This window comes from Anabrus simplex, chromosome 6 (assembly GCF_040414725.1).
Source record: "Anabrus simplex isolate iqAnaSimp1 chromosome 6, ASM4041472v1, whole genome shotgun sequence".
Taxonomy (NCBI): Eukaryota; Metazoa; Arthropoda; class Insecta; order Orthoptera; family Tettigoniidae; genus Anabrus; species Anabrus simplex.
Window position 1 is genome coordinate 40,397,878 of NC_090270.1, and position 15,899 is coordinate 40,413,776.

The 15,899-nt window shown below is 37.0% G+C and overlaps 1 protein-coding gene across 6 annotated transcripts in view; it reads left to right on the forward strand.

The window, feature by feature from the left end:
* The first annotated feature begins 1,306 nt into the window (after window positions 1–1,306).
* The window catches only part of Pmm2 (phosphomannomutase), a 54,549-nt gene continuing 39,956 nt past the window's right edge, over window positions 1,307–15,899 (forward strand). The window contains exons 1-2 of one of the 6 annotated variants that reach the window (XM_067149712.2): window positions 1,307–1,495; window positions 2,365–2,503. In XM_067149712.2, coding sequence (XP_067005813.2) covers window positions 2,438–2,503 — 66 coding nt within the window. In that variant the 5' untranslated portion in view covers window positions 1,307–1,495; window positions 2,365–2,437. Of the gene's footprint in view, window positions 1,496–1,557; window positions 1,692–1,728; window positions 1,818–2,364; window positions 2,504–15,899 lie in introns of those variants that run through there. The other 5 variants (XM_067149709.2, XM_067149711.2, XM_067149714.2 and 2 more) reach the window with 5 other exon arrangements.

The following is a 15,899-nucleotide window of genomic DNA, read 5'->3' on the forward strand; positions in this document are numbered from 1 at the left end:
TTTTAAGGGTATGTTACATTTTTACTCTAAGGTACGTAAATATTCCTCAAAGCATCACTATCGACAACATTTTCAAACTTTCCTTTCTTTTATCCCTCTTCTCAGATTAAAGCCGGGATTTTATAGATTTTCTTTCTGTTAGTAGGCTTCATGTTAAGAGGAAAATTGTCCAGCTATTAACTTAAATGTTAACTCATTGCATGATATGTGTAAGGAATGTGCCGATATTTTTATTGACAAATGTCTTAATGTGATGATACAGTGTTTTTAAATGAGGAAAAAAGACAAATCCAACCGTAAGATTTCAGGCAGGTATGCTAAAGCTAAAAAATTAATGCATAAATGAAAGATCAAGCCATTTCATAGCAGTCCATTTTGCACCTTGTTTATATGTCTAATTTCAATCTTTGAATAATAACCTTTTAAATGATTCTTCATTCATTTATCCAGAATTGCTTTAGCAACTTCGAAGTTAATATCTCAATACCACTTTCTTTCTAGACGTAATTTATTCATCCATTTCCGTATATACATTTCCATTGATATTTGAATTTAGCGCGATTTGTTCAGGTCAAGTCACTAGGAGCGCCACCGTCGAATTGTCTCCCATTTTAGCAAGGCGAAATCCGTAAGTGTCGTGTATTTGGTATCGCATAATTACCGTACCAGTGTATCAGATTTAAATAAAAATACCAAAATTTTAATGCACTGTGTTAGAAAATATACAAGAGGTACTCGATCATTTCATTTTCAGTCCCTCAGTTGTGCAGGGAATATAGGCTGGCAGGAAGACCGGGAAATGCAAGGGAAAAGTATTGATGCAAACATTTGTATTAGTCTAATTGGGCAGCTATTCACCAAAAACAATTCACTACCAACACAACTTAATGTAAAATACATGGGTAAATACAGTAGACGCCCATTACTACTACCACTAAAATGTTTTCATTCCTCCCCTGAATGGGGAGGAAAACCATCCTCAGGACAGCCGATGGTTGGGGACAGCCGTGAGGTCCAGCCCTGTCCCGTCTCCCGATTACAGAGGCGTAGAGCCGTGCTCGGTTGACCGATCAGAGTGCAGAGCTGTAGGAACACGGACCAGCCATGGCTACTTATTGGCCGAGACGCTCATGGTTGCGTTGTTGCTATCTATTAATTAATAGAAAGAAAAAAAAGCACCCGAAAGGGCATATACAATATGATTACATCAAATTTGAAATTAATCTTTGCTAATTTGCGTGATGCTTTTGGTCTATGAAGTTGTGTGTGAAGTCTGTGAAGATGTCTGAACTCTACCGACGCAATTTAACAAGGGTTCAAGTACTACTTGAGGATAGTTACGGACTGGTACCGAAAGCCCAATAAGACTTTCACGGCACGGTGCACCCCCTCCCCGAATCTGAAATAATCGCACAGATTCACAGATTTCTTCACCTGACAGCTATTTTCAAGGAGTAAACTGAACGTGCACTGCACTGATATATTTCCTACCAAGGTATCGTACCATATCGTACTCGTTCATGCCACGATTATCGATGGTTTGTTTACATATTATTCATAAAGAGCATGACACGTTTGATCTAAGAGATGATGTAATGTAAAGCGAATTTGTTTGAACTAACCATTGTCTACGTTTGCACTTTTGTTACATGGAGATATTTCTCGCCTTCTCGTAGAACTGACGGTAATCGGTAATTGGTTGTTCAGATGTAAAGATTTGTGTATAAAAATGTAGGCCTATGTATTTCACAAGTGTTGTTTGTTACCTCGACAAAACGTCAAAGTTGAAAGCCGGTTTGAATTATTTAGTTTGCCACGTTAGTTAGTTGTGTTTCTTTTCGGCCAGTGTGTTTTACAATTCCCAATCTATAGCCCCCTTTTTTTTCTTTATGAATAATTAAATCTTATTACCAGTCACAAATTTTTATTGGATTTTGTACATCACCACGCGTTTCAGTATCTAAGCTCCATCGTCAGGTGTTGAAATTGTGGCTGTTAATTCACGGTCACGGACAAGGCCTACATTAAATGGTTAAGACTAGCCTCTTTTTGTATAAATTAATCTAGGCCTATCTGCTAAAAAAGAAATTCTAAAGAAAAAATGTCAGAATGCAGCAAAAAAATTTTTTTCAGAGATCCATCTATTTCCATTATTTTTATTCGTACCACTCATTTTCCCCCTTCATGTTTATATATCAGTAACCAGAATTCAATATACCAGCTTTGCCATGTAGGCACTAATTTACAAAGACTAGTTTAAAACTAAATATTGGTCCATTTTTTTGTTTTCCTAACCTCTAAAAAAAGGATGTTTTGGATTTGTGTACTGTAACAGATTATTACTGATTTTTTGGTTTATTTCAGAACTGGTTTCCTGACAATTGCAGGTAGAAGAGGTTCATCAAGCAGCTGTTGGTTTTCTTCCTATTTGAATACGATGTTACCAAGGAACAAAATTTTATGTCTCTTCGATGTGGATGGTACACTGACTGCACCTGTTCAGGTACTCCTTCAGTGTTGTGTCTTATTCATTTCTTAGTGTTCTTCTAAGCTGGAATAACTTACAAACATATCAAAATGTTAAATCATATGTTCAGAGATGAAAAGGAACACACAGTACCGGTAGTATAAAAGTATAAACATAATGACAGATCAGTACGGGAAGAGGGAACAACAGGAAGATGAGGAAAGGACAAACATGCATGATTTATTACTTGTTTGTTCCTTTTGTTTAGTTATATATCAAAATGTATGTATTGTACAAAGAGTATATCTGTGACAGGTGAACTTTCTGTTCATATTTTAATTTAGTGTTTCGTTCTAGACTTTAATGAGTCATGTAGGGCCTACTTGTTTTCCCATAGATTTTAGTTCCAATGTTCTCTTTTAATAATTCAGTGTGAATGGTGTAGTACTAGTGGTAATTATCTGAAGATTCCACTGAGTGGACGAAACATGTACTAGTATTTACTGTCAGGTATTGGGACATATGCATAAAAATGTAGAACATTCTACAAGCACAAGCAATAAGTAAAAGCATTTGCTTAAATTGATATGAATAACCTTTTGCTTGTGCTGACTAGAAATTGCTGCAAGTTTTTTCAGCATATGCTGACTTCTTGGAATATTCCAACCATCATTTTCTAGTCGCGCAAAGCATGCTGGTTGCCAATAAGATGTTAAGTTAGTATAGAAACACGTGTTGACCGCCGTAACCATACGAGTTTTGCATTCGGTGGTACTGATGTTTACAGCTTGTTTCCATTCCCTGCAATGCATATTCAGTGTTCTACGATGTCAGAGATATTAGAAACAGATGTAGAAATTGACGTAAATTATCACTTTATTTCAATGATCAAACAGTTTAACACTACAGGAAACAGGAAGATAGAGTTGAAGAAGTGGGAGGAGGACCTTCTAAATTTAATGGAAGGACAACAAAATCCAACATTGACTCGTATACCAGGTATGTTTATTAATTTATTTTTTTAACAATTTGCTTTACGTCGCACCAACACAAGTAGGTCTTTTGGCGACGATGGGATAGGAAAGGCGTAGGAGTGGGAACGAAGTGGCCGTAGCCTTGCCTGTTGTGAAATGGGAAACCACTGAAAACCATATTCACGGCTGCTGACAGTGGGGTTCGAACCCACTATCTCCCGGATGCAACCTCACAGCTGTGCGGCCCTAACTGCACGGCCAACTCACCCGGTATTAAACATTTTAGACTTATTGATGAAATACTGTATCACTGCAAGCTGTGTAGTAATTAGAAAAAGAATCATTAGGCCTAACGTATTTCTTTCTTTTATGAATCATTCATGTTGAGTTCATGTTATTAATCTGTAGATCAAGGTCAATAATTCTATTTCATCAACACGTCAGGAGGATGTGCTGTAGGAGGAAGTAAGGAACATGCAGCTGTTATCAATGATAACAGCATACCGCTACAGAGTACGACACCAGCACCAGGAAAATACAAGAAAATAAAGTTAGGTGCAGAGACTGAGGAGACGGAAAGACTTTCGATCATGGAACTTCAGAGACTGGTGTTATTGGAACAGCTTAAGTTAGCTCGCATGCAACAGCAGGAAGTAGAAGAACGGAAATTAGCTTCAAACTTAAACTTAGTGAACAAACCTACATACAGTTTGGATGACATGTGGAACATAAAATCAGAGAGATAAATGTTTGTATTTGTATTCAACTAAGGCGAATGATACAGTAGCGTACAAGATGAAGTGAATCACAAATAAATTTATAACAATGTGAGAGTATAAGTTAAATGAAAAATACAAGCCACACAACTGTTAAATCTTGTTGTCATTTCCAGATAACAGTGCTTTACTACTTTCATAGTTAATTTACAGCAACTTGTTGAAACAATATTAGCAATTTCATTTCTTCTCTGTATACCACATCTTCTCATGTCATCATAACCATATTCTTGTTCACCCCCATCACCAGCACCATCATCATCGTTTTCTTCAGTATAAACATTATCAAAATTGTCCTCATCTCTTAAATGCACAAAGCAACAGATGATAATGCGTGAAATTTTCTGTAGAGAGATTCCGACTTTGTTTGCTACTAGAGGGAAACATCTCTTCAGCTGACCAAAACATCTTTCAATAATTGCTCTGTTTTGAGAATGCACACGATTGTAATTTTCTTCTTGTGGATTCGGTAAGGAGTTAGCATCCAAGGTACAAGCCCATAACCCATAACCCAACAGTATTGCAGCTCCTGCATGGTCTCGCAATCCTTCATACACACGTGAATTCTTAAATATGTGACTGTTGTGAACAGAACCAGGCTAGCTAGCATAAACACTTGTAAAAAGTTCGCTTGAATTGCATGTTGCTTGTACATTGATAGAAGCAAAATATTTGCGGTTGATATATCCATCGCCGTGTAGTCGTGGCTTTAAAATTGGTACATGTGTACAGTCAAGAGCACCGATCACACAAGGAAAGTTAAAGCGTTGCTGCCATTTGTCTCTTAACTATATTGATTTCTTGTGGCCGTGACAGAAATTTTATCCATTGATGTGCTTTTTGAAAAATTTTCTCGCTGACAAAATCAATGGTTTTACTAACAGTACTTTGATGCACTCGCGTATCTTCTCCTGTCCCAACTTGGGAACCCGGATCGCCAACAAAACGAAGAAATAACTGCATTCGATCCTTCGATGTTAACGCACCACCACGCGTGTCGTCACTTTCTCCCAAGAAAGAGCTCGAAATTAATTCAACATTTTCTTCGTTAAATCTATACAAATGTTTGTATGCACGTTCATCACTATGCCGTCTGGGATTATAGAGTTTCCTGCATCGGATATTCACAATTTGCGTCATTAAATCAACCAGAAGGCAACACTAAGTCGTCACAGAACAAACTTCAAGCTAAACTGAGACTGGCTTCGTAAATCTTAAGCAGATGGTTGCATAGTACTAGCACATGCTAGGTTTTATTCATGTAGAATTCAGCATTTGCTGGAATATTAAGCAAATGCTTGCTAGCAAGTAAATACCAGTAAGTAAAGCAACTGCTAGGTTGAAAGTCTGTTTCGATTACAATGCGGTCGTGAAAATTCAATATTCATTGACTTGGCCCTCAACGGACAACTTAAACGCACTCTACAGTGTTATGGTAGTAGTACCAGACCTGTAGCTCAGATCCTTTCCAACAGAACAAAGATGGCCTGGCCCACCATAGCTCAATTGATAGAGCAACCGACGCGAAATCGGGAGGTTGTGGGTTCGGATCCCACTGGTGTCTGGTTGGCCATTTTTGTTCTGTACTTAACATCTCTTCAACACGTACTAAATGTACGTAACACGACCTAATAGGTTGAAAGTCTGTTTCGATTACAATACAAGTCGACAACTACGTGAATCAAACCACTCAGCCACTTGCTTGGTGTGGATGTAACTAAATTGCCGGCCATTAAAATTACAACACCAAAAGAATCACCTGATTAGATCCCACCTTGGGGGGCTAGGTAGGATGATGTTGTGATTAGTTGTTCAACCAAGTAGCACACCACGTGCGTAAATGATGACACCGATAAGCAGTATGTAAGCAGAGGTCAAAGAGCTGCTGAGAGGAGTGACATTGTGTTTCTCCCCCTGTTCGTATGTACAGATGGAGTTAGCATGCTTCGTCCAAGACATGACAACATACAAACAGATTTCTGCCTTTGACTGCGGATTGTAGATTCTCCTACTATGAAATTGCTTCTCACATTGGAAGAAATGCAACCACAGTGAAGTAGATATGGGATCAGTAGATCAAGGAGGGATGTCATGGACGACATGCAGGAAGTCAATAGCCCCATTGCACCAATAAGTGTGAGGATAGACATCTGGTGTGATGGTGATTACAAATTGTACATCCACATCAAACAGCTTTGCTCAGATTTCAGACATGTGGCACATCAGCCTGTATCCATACTCGTGGTTTGTTGCTGTATCCAACAGCGGGGCATCTTCTCCAGGCGCTCATTTCTGCAGCTGCTACAGGCTGCTCACCACAGGTGCCTGTGGCTGCAATGATGTGTGAAATGTTTGGCTTGGAGGGATGAATGGCCTGCCGTAATCTTCTCCAATGAATCCTGCTTCTGTTTGCAGCACGACAGTTTTGCAGTATTTTGGTGCATGCCTGGCCAAGTCCTGCATTATGTACTGTCATACCAGCCCGGCACCTGAATTTATGATATTAGGTGCCATCCTGCTCGTACCTATTTTGTTCGCTGGTACACTAACCATAACTGTTTCATTGCGGAGATGTAAGAGCCTGTTGTTATCTTTAGGGTGGTTCGTAGATGACTGCCATATCACATTACTTCCTTTGGTCTGTGCATTCACCAAATCTCTTGCATGGAAAATGCGTCAGACAACAACTGGCCTGCCACAAGACACCCGCCCCCACAACAGACGAATTTTGGCCACACAACGAAGCAGCATGGGCGAAGATATCCCAGATGGACATCCAAAGTCTCTTGGTCTCATTGCTACATCGTGTAGCAACAGCAGTTATTGCCACCCATGGTGGAGTCAGACGGTCCCATGTTCTGTACATCATACCAAGCAAGAGTAATAATGGATATCGTGTCCATTAAATCAGTTATGTTGACTTACATCCTTCTTTAATTGCCAGCTGTGTATTAAGCTCAGTCAAATTCATTTTTTTACATTCCATTGTAACTGAGGTACATTGTTGAGTTTCAGAGTTACGTTTGTGGACAGCTAAGTTCGATTTTGTACTATATAACCAGAATAAGCTCAATTATTACACACACCTAAAAGATTCCCCTTTGTTCACTCTACTAAATTAAGTCACATATTAGTAAAGCACAACAATTCAAAGTCCATTAAATTATATAATTACCGCACTCGATAGCTGCAGTCTCTTAAGTGCGGGCAATATCCAGTATTCAGAAGATAGTGGGTTTTCAATCAATTAGTCTCTACTGATCTGCATTTAGGGCAGTCGCTCAAGTGGCAGATTCCCTATCTCTTGTTTTCCTAGCCTTTTCTTAAATGATTAAAGAAATTGTAAATTTATTGAACATCTCCCTTGGTAAGTTATTCCAGTCCCTAACTTCCCTTCCTATAAACGAATATTTGCCCCAATTTGTCCTCTTGAATTCCAACTTTATCTTCATATTGTGATCTTTCCTACTTTTAAAGATACCACTCAAACTTATTTGTCTACTAATGTCGTTCCATGCCATCTCTCCTCTGGCAGCCCGGAACATACCGCTTAAAACTAAGGAACAATGTTAGGTTTTGGTCCACCCAATCAATACACATCACTTTACAAGTGAACTGTTTAATTAAAAACATATTAAAACAGTTTCTTAGTTTTAACTGTATCAATACGGATCTACACGATGAAGTTCGTAAATTGTACATACTGCTTAGCCACGCAGCTCGTCTCCTTTCTCCCAAGTCTTCCCAGCCCAGACTTTGCAACATTTTTGTAACGCTACTCTTTTGTTGGAAATCCACCAGAACAAATCAAGCTGCTTTTCTTTGAATTTTTTTCCAGTTCTTGAATCAAGTAATCCTGGTGAGGGTTCCATACACTGGAACCATACTCTAGTTGGGGTCTTATCAGAGACTTATATGCCCTCTCCTTTACATCCTTACTACAACCTCTAAACACCCTCATAACCATGTACAGAGATCTGTACCCTTTATTTACAATCCCATTTATGTGATTACCCCAATGAAGATCTTTCCTTATATTAACACCTAGCTACTTACAGTGATTTCCATAAGGAACTTTCATCCCATTAATGCAGTAATTAAAACTGAGAGGACTTTTCCTGTTTGTGAAACTCGCAACCTGACTTTTAACCCCATTTATAATCATACCATAGCGAACTGTCCATCTCACAACATTATCAAGGTCATTTTGCAGTTGCTCACAGTCTTCTAACTTACTTATTACTCTGTACAGAATAACATCATCCGCAAAAAGCCTTATATCTCATTCTACTTCTCTACTCATATCATTTATATATCCAGTATAAGAAAAACATAAAGGTCCGATAATGCTGCCTTGAGGAATTCCCCTCTTAATTATTACAGGGTCAGATAAAGCTTTGCCTACTTTAATTCTCTGAAATCAATCAATCAATCAATCAATCAATACTGATCTGCATTTAGGGCAGTCGCCCAGGTGGCAGATTCCCTATCTGTTGCTTTCCTAGCCTTTTCTGAAATGATTTCAAAGAAATTGGAAATTTATTGAACGTCTCCCTTGGTAAGTTATTCCAATCCCTAAGTCCCCTTCCTATAAATGAATATTTGCCCCAGTTTGTCCTCTTGAATTCCAACTTTATCTTCATATTGTGATCTTTCCTACTTTTATAGACGGCATTCAAACTTATTCGTCTACTAATGTCATTCCACGCCATCTCTCCGCTGACAGCTCGGAACATACCACTTACAAGTAACTATTCTCATTTTGGTTCCGTATTGAAGTTGACGTATGTCTCAAGTATTATTACAATATTATAAGTCCACCTGTTCAATACAATACAATATGACCTACTATTTCATATGGTCAAATATTTTTTATACATAATACATAAAAGTCAAAGGTACATGTTTCACCCTCCTTACGGGCATCATCAGCCTATATCAATCTTAAAAATAATACATATACTTATAAATTATAGGTTAAAATGTTGAAAAATGATTTCGTAAAACATTATACAATAACATCTAAAACAACGATAATGCACCAAAGTATGTTAAAAGAGAGTGAATTAACAGTTTTGAAGATTAAAACGTGATTAAACGTGAAATTTTGAGAGTTTAAAACTAAAATGGATCCATATTTTTATAATATCATTAAGACTGTGATGGCCTTGAGTGTAAACACAATCATCAAAGAGGGATGTTTCTTCAATTCCCAAGTTGAATCCAAGGTGGTAAAATCACTGTCAGTTATTTAAAACGGAAATGTGAATGTAATAAACAAGTTAAAATGTATATGTTTGGGATATCTGAAAGTCGAGAAGAAAATGGAACTTCTGGAGAGGCGTTGCTTATGATAAAACGTATGTCAAAGCTAGCGGAGTTCGGAAATTATGTGGTAGTCGAATGGATCTAGAAGATAGTCAAGTTGATGTTATAATTCCGTTGAAACATTTGTTGGAAGAAATGTTCAGGATTTTTCGTACGGAGCGTATTAAGTACGTCAGGTTGTTACAGCAGCGCTAGCTTGACTGGGTTTTCGACTTCTAGTATTATAACGGTGTGGCTGAGGCAGTGAAGGACATGGAGGGGGGTAATGGTGGGTGGATCCTTGCGCGCATGTGTTGTTATTGGCGGGCTGTTAGGAGCAAGATGGGCGGGCCTATCATTTGACGAGGTGGTGGAAGCTTTAGAACAAGAAGTTCTAAAGGTTGGCGGGATTGTATTATGTTTTGAATTCACCATGCCTAATAACTTTGGAGTTAGCTCATATAAAGGATTTTTTGCTTCCGTGATATCGTTAAGATTATGGTCTTTGTTATAGGCTTGGTCTAAAAAGATGTAAAGATTTTCTAATTCATTCATAAGTTTTCCTTTGCCTATGCATTTTAGAATAGTGAGATCTTTATCAATTGATGTAAACTGATGTCCTGTTTCACTCATGTGCGAGCTCATCGCTGAATATTTGTTGTGCTTTAAGGCATTATAATGCTCCATATATCTCGTAAGAAAGCTGCGCCCAGTCTGTCCAACATAACTAAATCCACACTGAGCACAAGTGAGTCTGTAAATACCAGATCTCGAAAAACGGCTGTTTTTATAATTGACTTTATTATGATTAAAAAATATACTTTGATTTGTATTTACTGTTCTGAAAGCAATATTAGTGTCGTATTTCTTCAGTGTGTTGGCGATCTGGTGGATGGCTGGGTTATTATATGTAAACGTAGCGAAACTAGTTTTTTTAGGTTTATCCGGAATGAGATTCGTGGATAGTTTATATTTAACTTTATTGATTAACTGGTTAATCATTTCAACCTTGAACCCATTAAGCTTGGCCAAGTTCCTTATATAGTTTAATTCTATTTTTAAGTTGTTAGGGGATAGTGGGATTTTTAAGGCTCTGTGTATTAAATTATAGAATGATGCTTGTTTTTGAGATTTAGGATGTAAAGAGGAATTATTTATGGTTATAGGAGACTGTGTGGGTTTTCTGTAGATTTGAAAATCGAAAGTATTAATGGCGCGCGTGATCGTTTTATCTAAAAAATTTAAGGACTGTTTAACTTCGTCTTCTTTCGTTAATTTTACATTAGGATCAATTTTATTTAAAATCTCTAAAACTTCGTCGCTGTTAGTAACATTTTTGTCAATAACTACAAAAGTGTCGTCCACAAATCTCAGCCATAAACATATACCTTTTATATGTTCTTTAATTTTAGTGTATTCTATTGAGTCCATGTAAATATCAGCCAAGATGCCGGACAAAGGGTCACCCATGGCTAAGCCAGTCTGTTGATAAATCTTACCATTAAAGGAGAAAAAGTTGTTATTCAATACAAAATTCAGGATCTTCATAAATTCATCAATTTCCAGCTTACTCAGGCTGCTATGTTTTGAAATATTGTCATAGATAATTTTGACTGTTTCTTTAGTAGGTATATTCGGGTACATGTTTATGACATCATAGGAACACATTATATGGTTAGGTTGTAAGTCAAATTTACTTAAAATATCGCAAAATTTGATTGAATTCTTTAAAGGAAGTTTATTATTAAACTTATAATGTTGTTTTAGAAAACCGTGGATATATTTGGAAACTTTATAGGTAGGGCTATTACGGCAGTTAATAATCGGACGTACGGGAATGTTGTTTTTATGGATAACAACTTTTTCTCCTTTAATGGTAAGATTTATCAACAGACTGGCTTAGCCATGGGTGACCCTTTGTCCGGCATCTTGGCTGATATTTACATGGACTCAATAGAATACACTAAAATTAAAGAACATATAAAAGGTATATGTTTATGGCTGAGATTTGTGGACGACACTTTTGTAGTTATTGACAAAAATGTTACTAACAGCGACGAAGTTTTAGAGATTTTAAATAAAATTGATCCTAATGTAAAATTTACGAAAGAAGACGAAGTTAAACAGTCCTTAAATTTTTTAGATATAACGATCACGCGCGCCAATAATACTTTCGATTTTCAAATCTACAGAAAACCCACACAGTCTCCTATAACCATAAATAATTCCTCTTTACATCCTAAATCTCAAAAACAAGCATCATTCTATAATTTAATACACAGAGCCTTAAAAATCCCACTATCCCCTAACAACTTAAAAATAGAATTAAACTATATAAGGAACTTGGCCAAGCTTAATGGGTTCAAGGTTGAAATGATTAACCAGTTAATCAATAAAGTTAAATATAAACTATCCACGAATCTCATTCCGGATAAACCTAAAAAAACTAGTTTCGCTACGTTTACATATAATAACCCAGCCATCCACCAGATCGCCAACACACTGAAGAAATACGACACTAATATTGCTTTCAGAACAGTAAATACAAATCAAAGTATATTTTTTAATCATAATAAAGTCAATTATAAAAACAGCCGTTTTTCGAGATCTGGTATTTACAGACTCACTTGTGCTCAGTGTGGATTTAGTTATGTTGGACAGACTGGGCGCAGCTTTCTTACGAGATATATGGAGCATTATAATGCCTTAAAGCACAACAAATATTCAGCGATGAGCTCGCACATGAGTGAAACAGGACATCAGTTTACATCAATTGATAAAGATCTCACTATTCTAAAATGCATAGGCAAAGGAAAACTTATGAATGAATTAGAAAATCTTTACATCTTTTTAGACCAAGCCTATAACAAAGACCATAATCTTAACGATATCACGGAAGCAAAAAATCCTTTATATGAGCTAACTCCAAAGTTATTAGGCATGGTGAATTCAAAACATAATACAATCCCGCCAACCTTTAGAACTTCTTGTTCTAAAGCTTCCACCACCTCGTCAAATGATAGGCCCGCCCATCTTGCTCCTAACAGCCCGCCAATAACAACACATGCGCGCAAGGATCCACCCACCATTACCCCCCCTCCATGTCCGTCACTGCCTCAGCCACACCGTTATAATACTAGAAGTCGAAAACCCAGTCAAGCTAGCGCTGCTGTAACAACCTGACGTACTTAATACGCTCCGTACGAAAAATCCTGAACATTTCTTCCAACAAATGTTTCAACGGAATTATAACATCAACTTGACTATCTTCTAGATCCATTCGACTACCACATAATTTCCGAACTCCGCTAGCTTTGACATACGTTTTATCATAAGCAACGCCTCTCCAGAAGTTCCATTTTCTTCTCGACTTTCAGATATCCCAAACATATACATTTTAACTTGTTTATTACATTCACATTTCCGTTTTAAATAACTGACAGTGATTTTACCACCTTGGATTCAACTTGGGAATTGAAGAAACATCCCTCTTTGATGATTGTGTTTACACTCAAGGCCATCACAGTCTTAATGATATTATAAAAATATGGATCCATTTTAGTTTTAAACTCTCAAAATTTCATGTTTAATCACGTTTTAATCTTCAAAACTGTTAATTCACTCTCTTTTAACATACTTTGGTGCATTATCATTGTTTTAGATGTTATTGTATAATGTTTTACGAAATCATTTTTCAACATTTTAACCTATAATTTATAAGTATATGTATTATTTTTAAGATTGATATAGGCTGATGATGCCCGTAAGGAGGGTGAAACATGTACCTTTGACTTTTATGTATTATGTATAAAAAATATTTGACCATATGAAATAGTGGATCATATTGTATTGTATTGAACAGGTGGACTTATAATATTGTAATAATACTTGAGACATACATACCACTTAGTCGAGCAGCTTTTCTTCTTTCTCTCAATTCTTCCCAACCCAAACATTGCAACATTTTTGTAACGCTACTCTTTTGTCTATTATCTAGGAATAGCCACCCATTCAGTCACTATTTTTTCTAGTCCTATTGCACTCATTTTTGCCAGTAGTCTACCATGATCCACCCTATCAAATCTTTCGACAGGTCAATCGTGATACAGTCCATTTGACCTCCTGAATCCGAGATATCTGCTATATCTTGCTGGAATCCTACAATGATGGAAGTCTAAAACACATTATAATGTAAGCATCAGACACATTCTTCCATTTACAACACTTAAAAGCAGTGAGAGAAAACGTCGCACGTATTTCTGAGAGCAAGGCATCGGAGACTGATATTGCAGCCAAGACTCTCGTCCCTCTCCCCTCGACCGCCACGCGCAGCTTGCCGCTGTTTATCGGATAGAAGCGGGGACCGGGCGGGATAGGTGTGCTAGGCTTCAGTCTGTCAGATCGCCACTGCTAACTATCAACCTCACGTTATTCATCGCATATACTGTACTGTACTTTCAACATTAAAAACTTCATATCTGGTCTGTATTGAAAGGAGATAACATACAATAGAGGGAAAATAATTGATTCACCTTTTTTCAATACATAATATGTTGTTAATATAATCACAACATTTTTTTTATTCAGTACCGGTTTCGGTGTCTATGGACACCATCATCAGCTGAAACAGGTTGTGTGAACAAAGATATAAAAGTATGTAGTACATATAATAAAACCTCAGTAATAAGTGACATTAATAAGATGAGGTAAAAATACAATGCTTAAAAGAATATAAACAAGTTATGTGCTTGTTGGTCAAAGTATAAAATGAAAGTGAGGATATTAACAAATGTTTAAAGACTTGATCACTTTGGAATGATTAAAAAGTCTCAAGCGTAGCACTGCTAAACACTAGGTTAAATAAAACATGGACATCCAAAAACTGACATGGGATGCAGTCCTTCCACAGAGTATTGATAATAAAGTAACATAAGTAAGTTTGCTGGTGGCTTGTAACATCAACTCATATAAAGAAGCCGTCATTTATGAGGTACTCAAAGAAGTGGATCACATTGCAGACAAAGAGAAAGTGGATATATGGCCAGAGAGTCCTCGATCCAGTTCGGAACCTGAAGTATGAAAAAAAAGTTAAAGTGAGATATTGGAAATAGGGCAAAACACTATAAAGTTAAGTAGGAGACTCACCTCAAACGGCCTGATGTATGCGTGGAGAGTGGCAAGGAGCAAGTGCTAGAGTTTGCTAGAAGCATTGACCATCATTAAGGGAGGAAAAGGGGTGGGTCAGGAAGGGGGAGAGGAGGGGTTTCAGCTGATGATGGTCTCCATAGACACCGAAAGTGAATAAAAAAATGTTGTGATTATATTAACAACATATTATGTATTGAAAAAAGGTGGATCAATTCAATTTCATTTTTATAGGTAGATATGCTGGGGTTGTACCTTAATTAAGGCCACAGCTACTTCCTTTCCACTCCTAACCATTTCCTGTTCTGTCGTCGCCATAAGACCTAACTGTGTCAGTGCGACGTAAAGGAACTTAAATACAAAGTATGTTACAAGTGTTATTATTTTTTATATCCACCTATTCAATACAAAGAGATCTTTTAGAAATTAAATATTATTATAAAATGTTAAGGGACATGTTTCGCCCATATTAAGGGCATCATCAGCCTCAAACTCAAACCTGTATGGTGAAAAATCAGGATCCTGATTGCTCTTACAAGTCATAAAAAGAAGATAGCAATGTAGGTGTCTGTCCAAACATACAAATTGTTAGAATGTCCTTGGCTAAAATTGCAGTATCAAGCTGCATGTCAAAAGTTCACACGATTATAGTTTCCGGAGCGTTCACACGATTATACTTTCCGGAGCGTTGAACTTTTGACATGCAGCTTGATACTGCAATTTTAGCCAAGGACATTCTAACAATTTGTGTGTTTGGACAGACACCTACAATGATATCTTCTTTTTATGACTTGTAAGAGCAATCAGGATCCTGATTTTTCACCATACAGGTTTGAGTTTGAGGCTGATGATGCCCTTAATATGGGCGAAACATGTCCCTTAACATTTTATAAAAACATTTAATTTCTAAAAAGATCTCTTTGTATTGAATAGGTGGATATAAAAAATAATAACACTTGTAACATACTTTGTATTTACGTACATTTCAATACGGACCTAACATGAGAATTATAACATGTAAAGGAACTTGTAAAGAATTATATATTTATAGTATATGACAGGCATATGACAGTGTCCTAGGACGAAAGTTTGGGACAGTCTGGTGCAAAAAGGAATTGGACAGGGATTAATAAAAATGATCATGGCATTGTATAAGGAATGTTGTAGTTGCGTGCAAACACAAGTTGGCAGGACACGTTGGTTCAAAATAACTAGTGGACTGAGACAGGG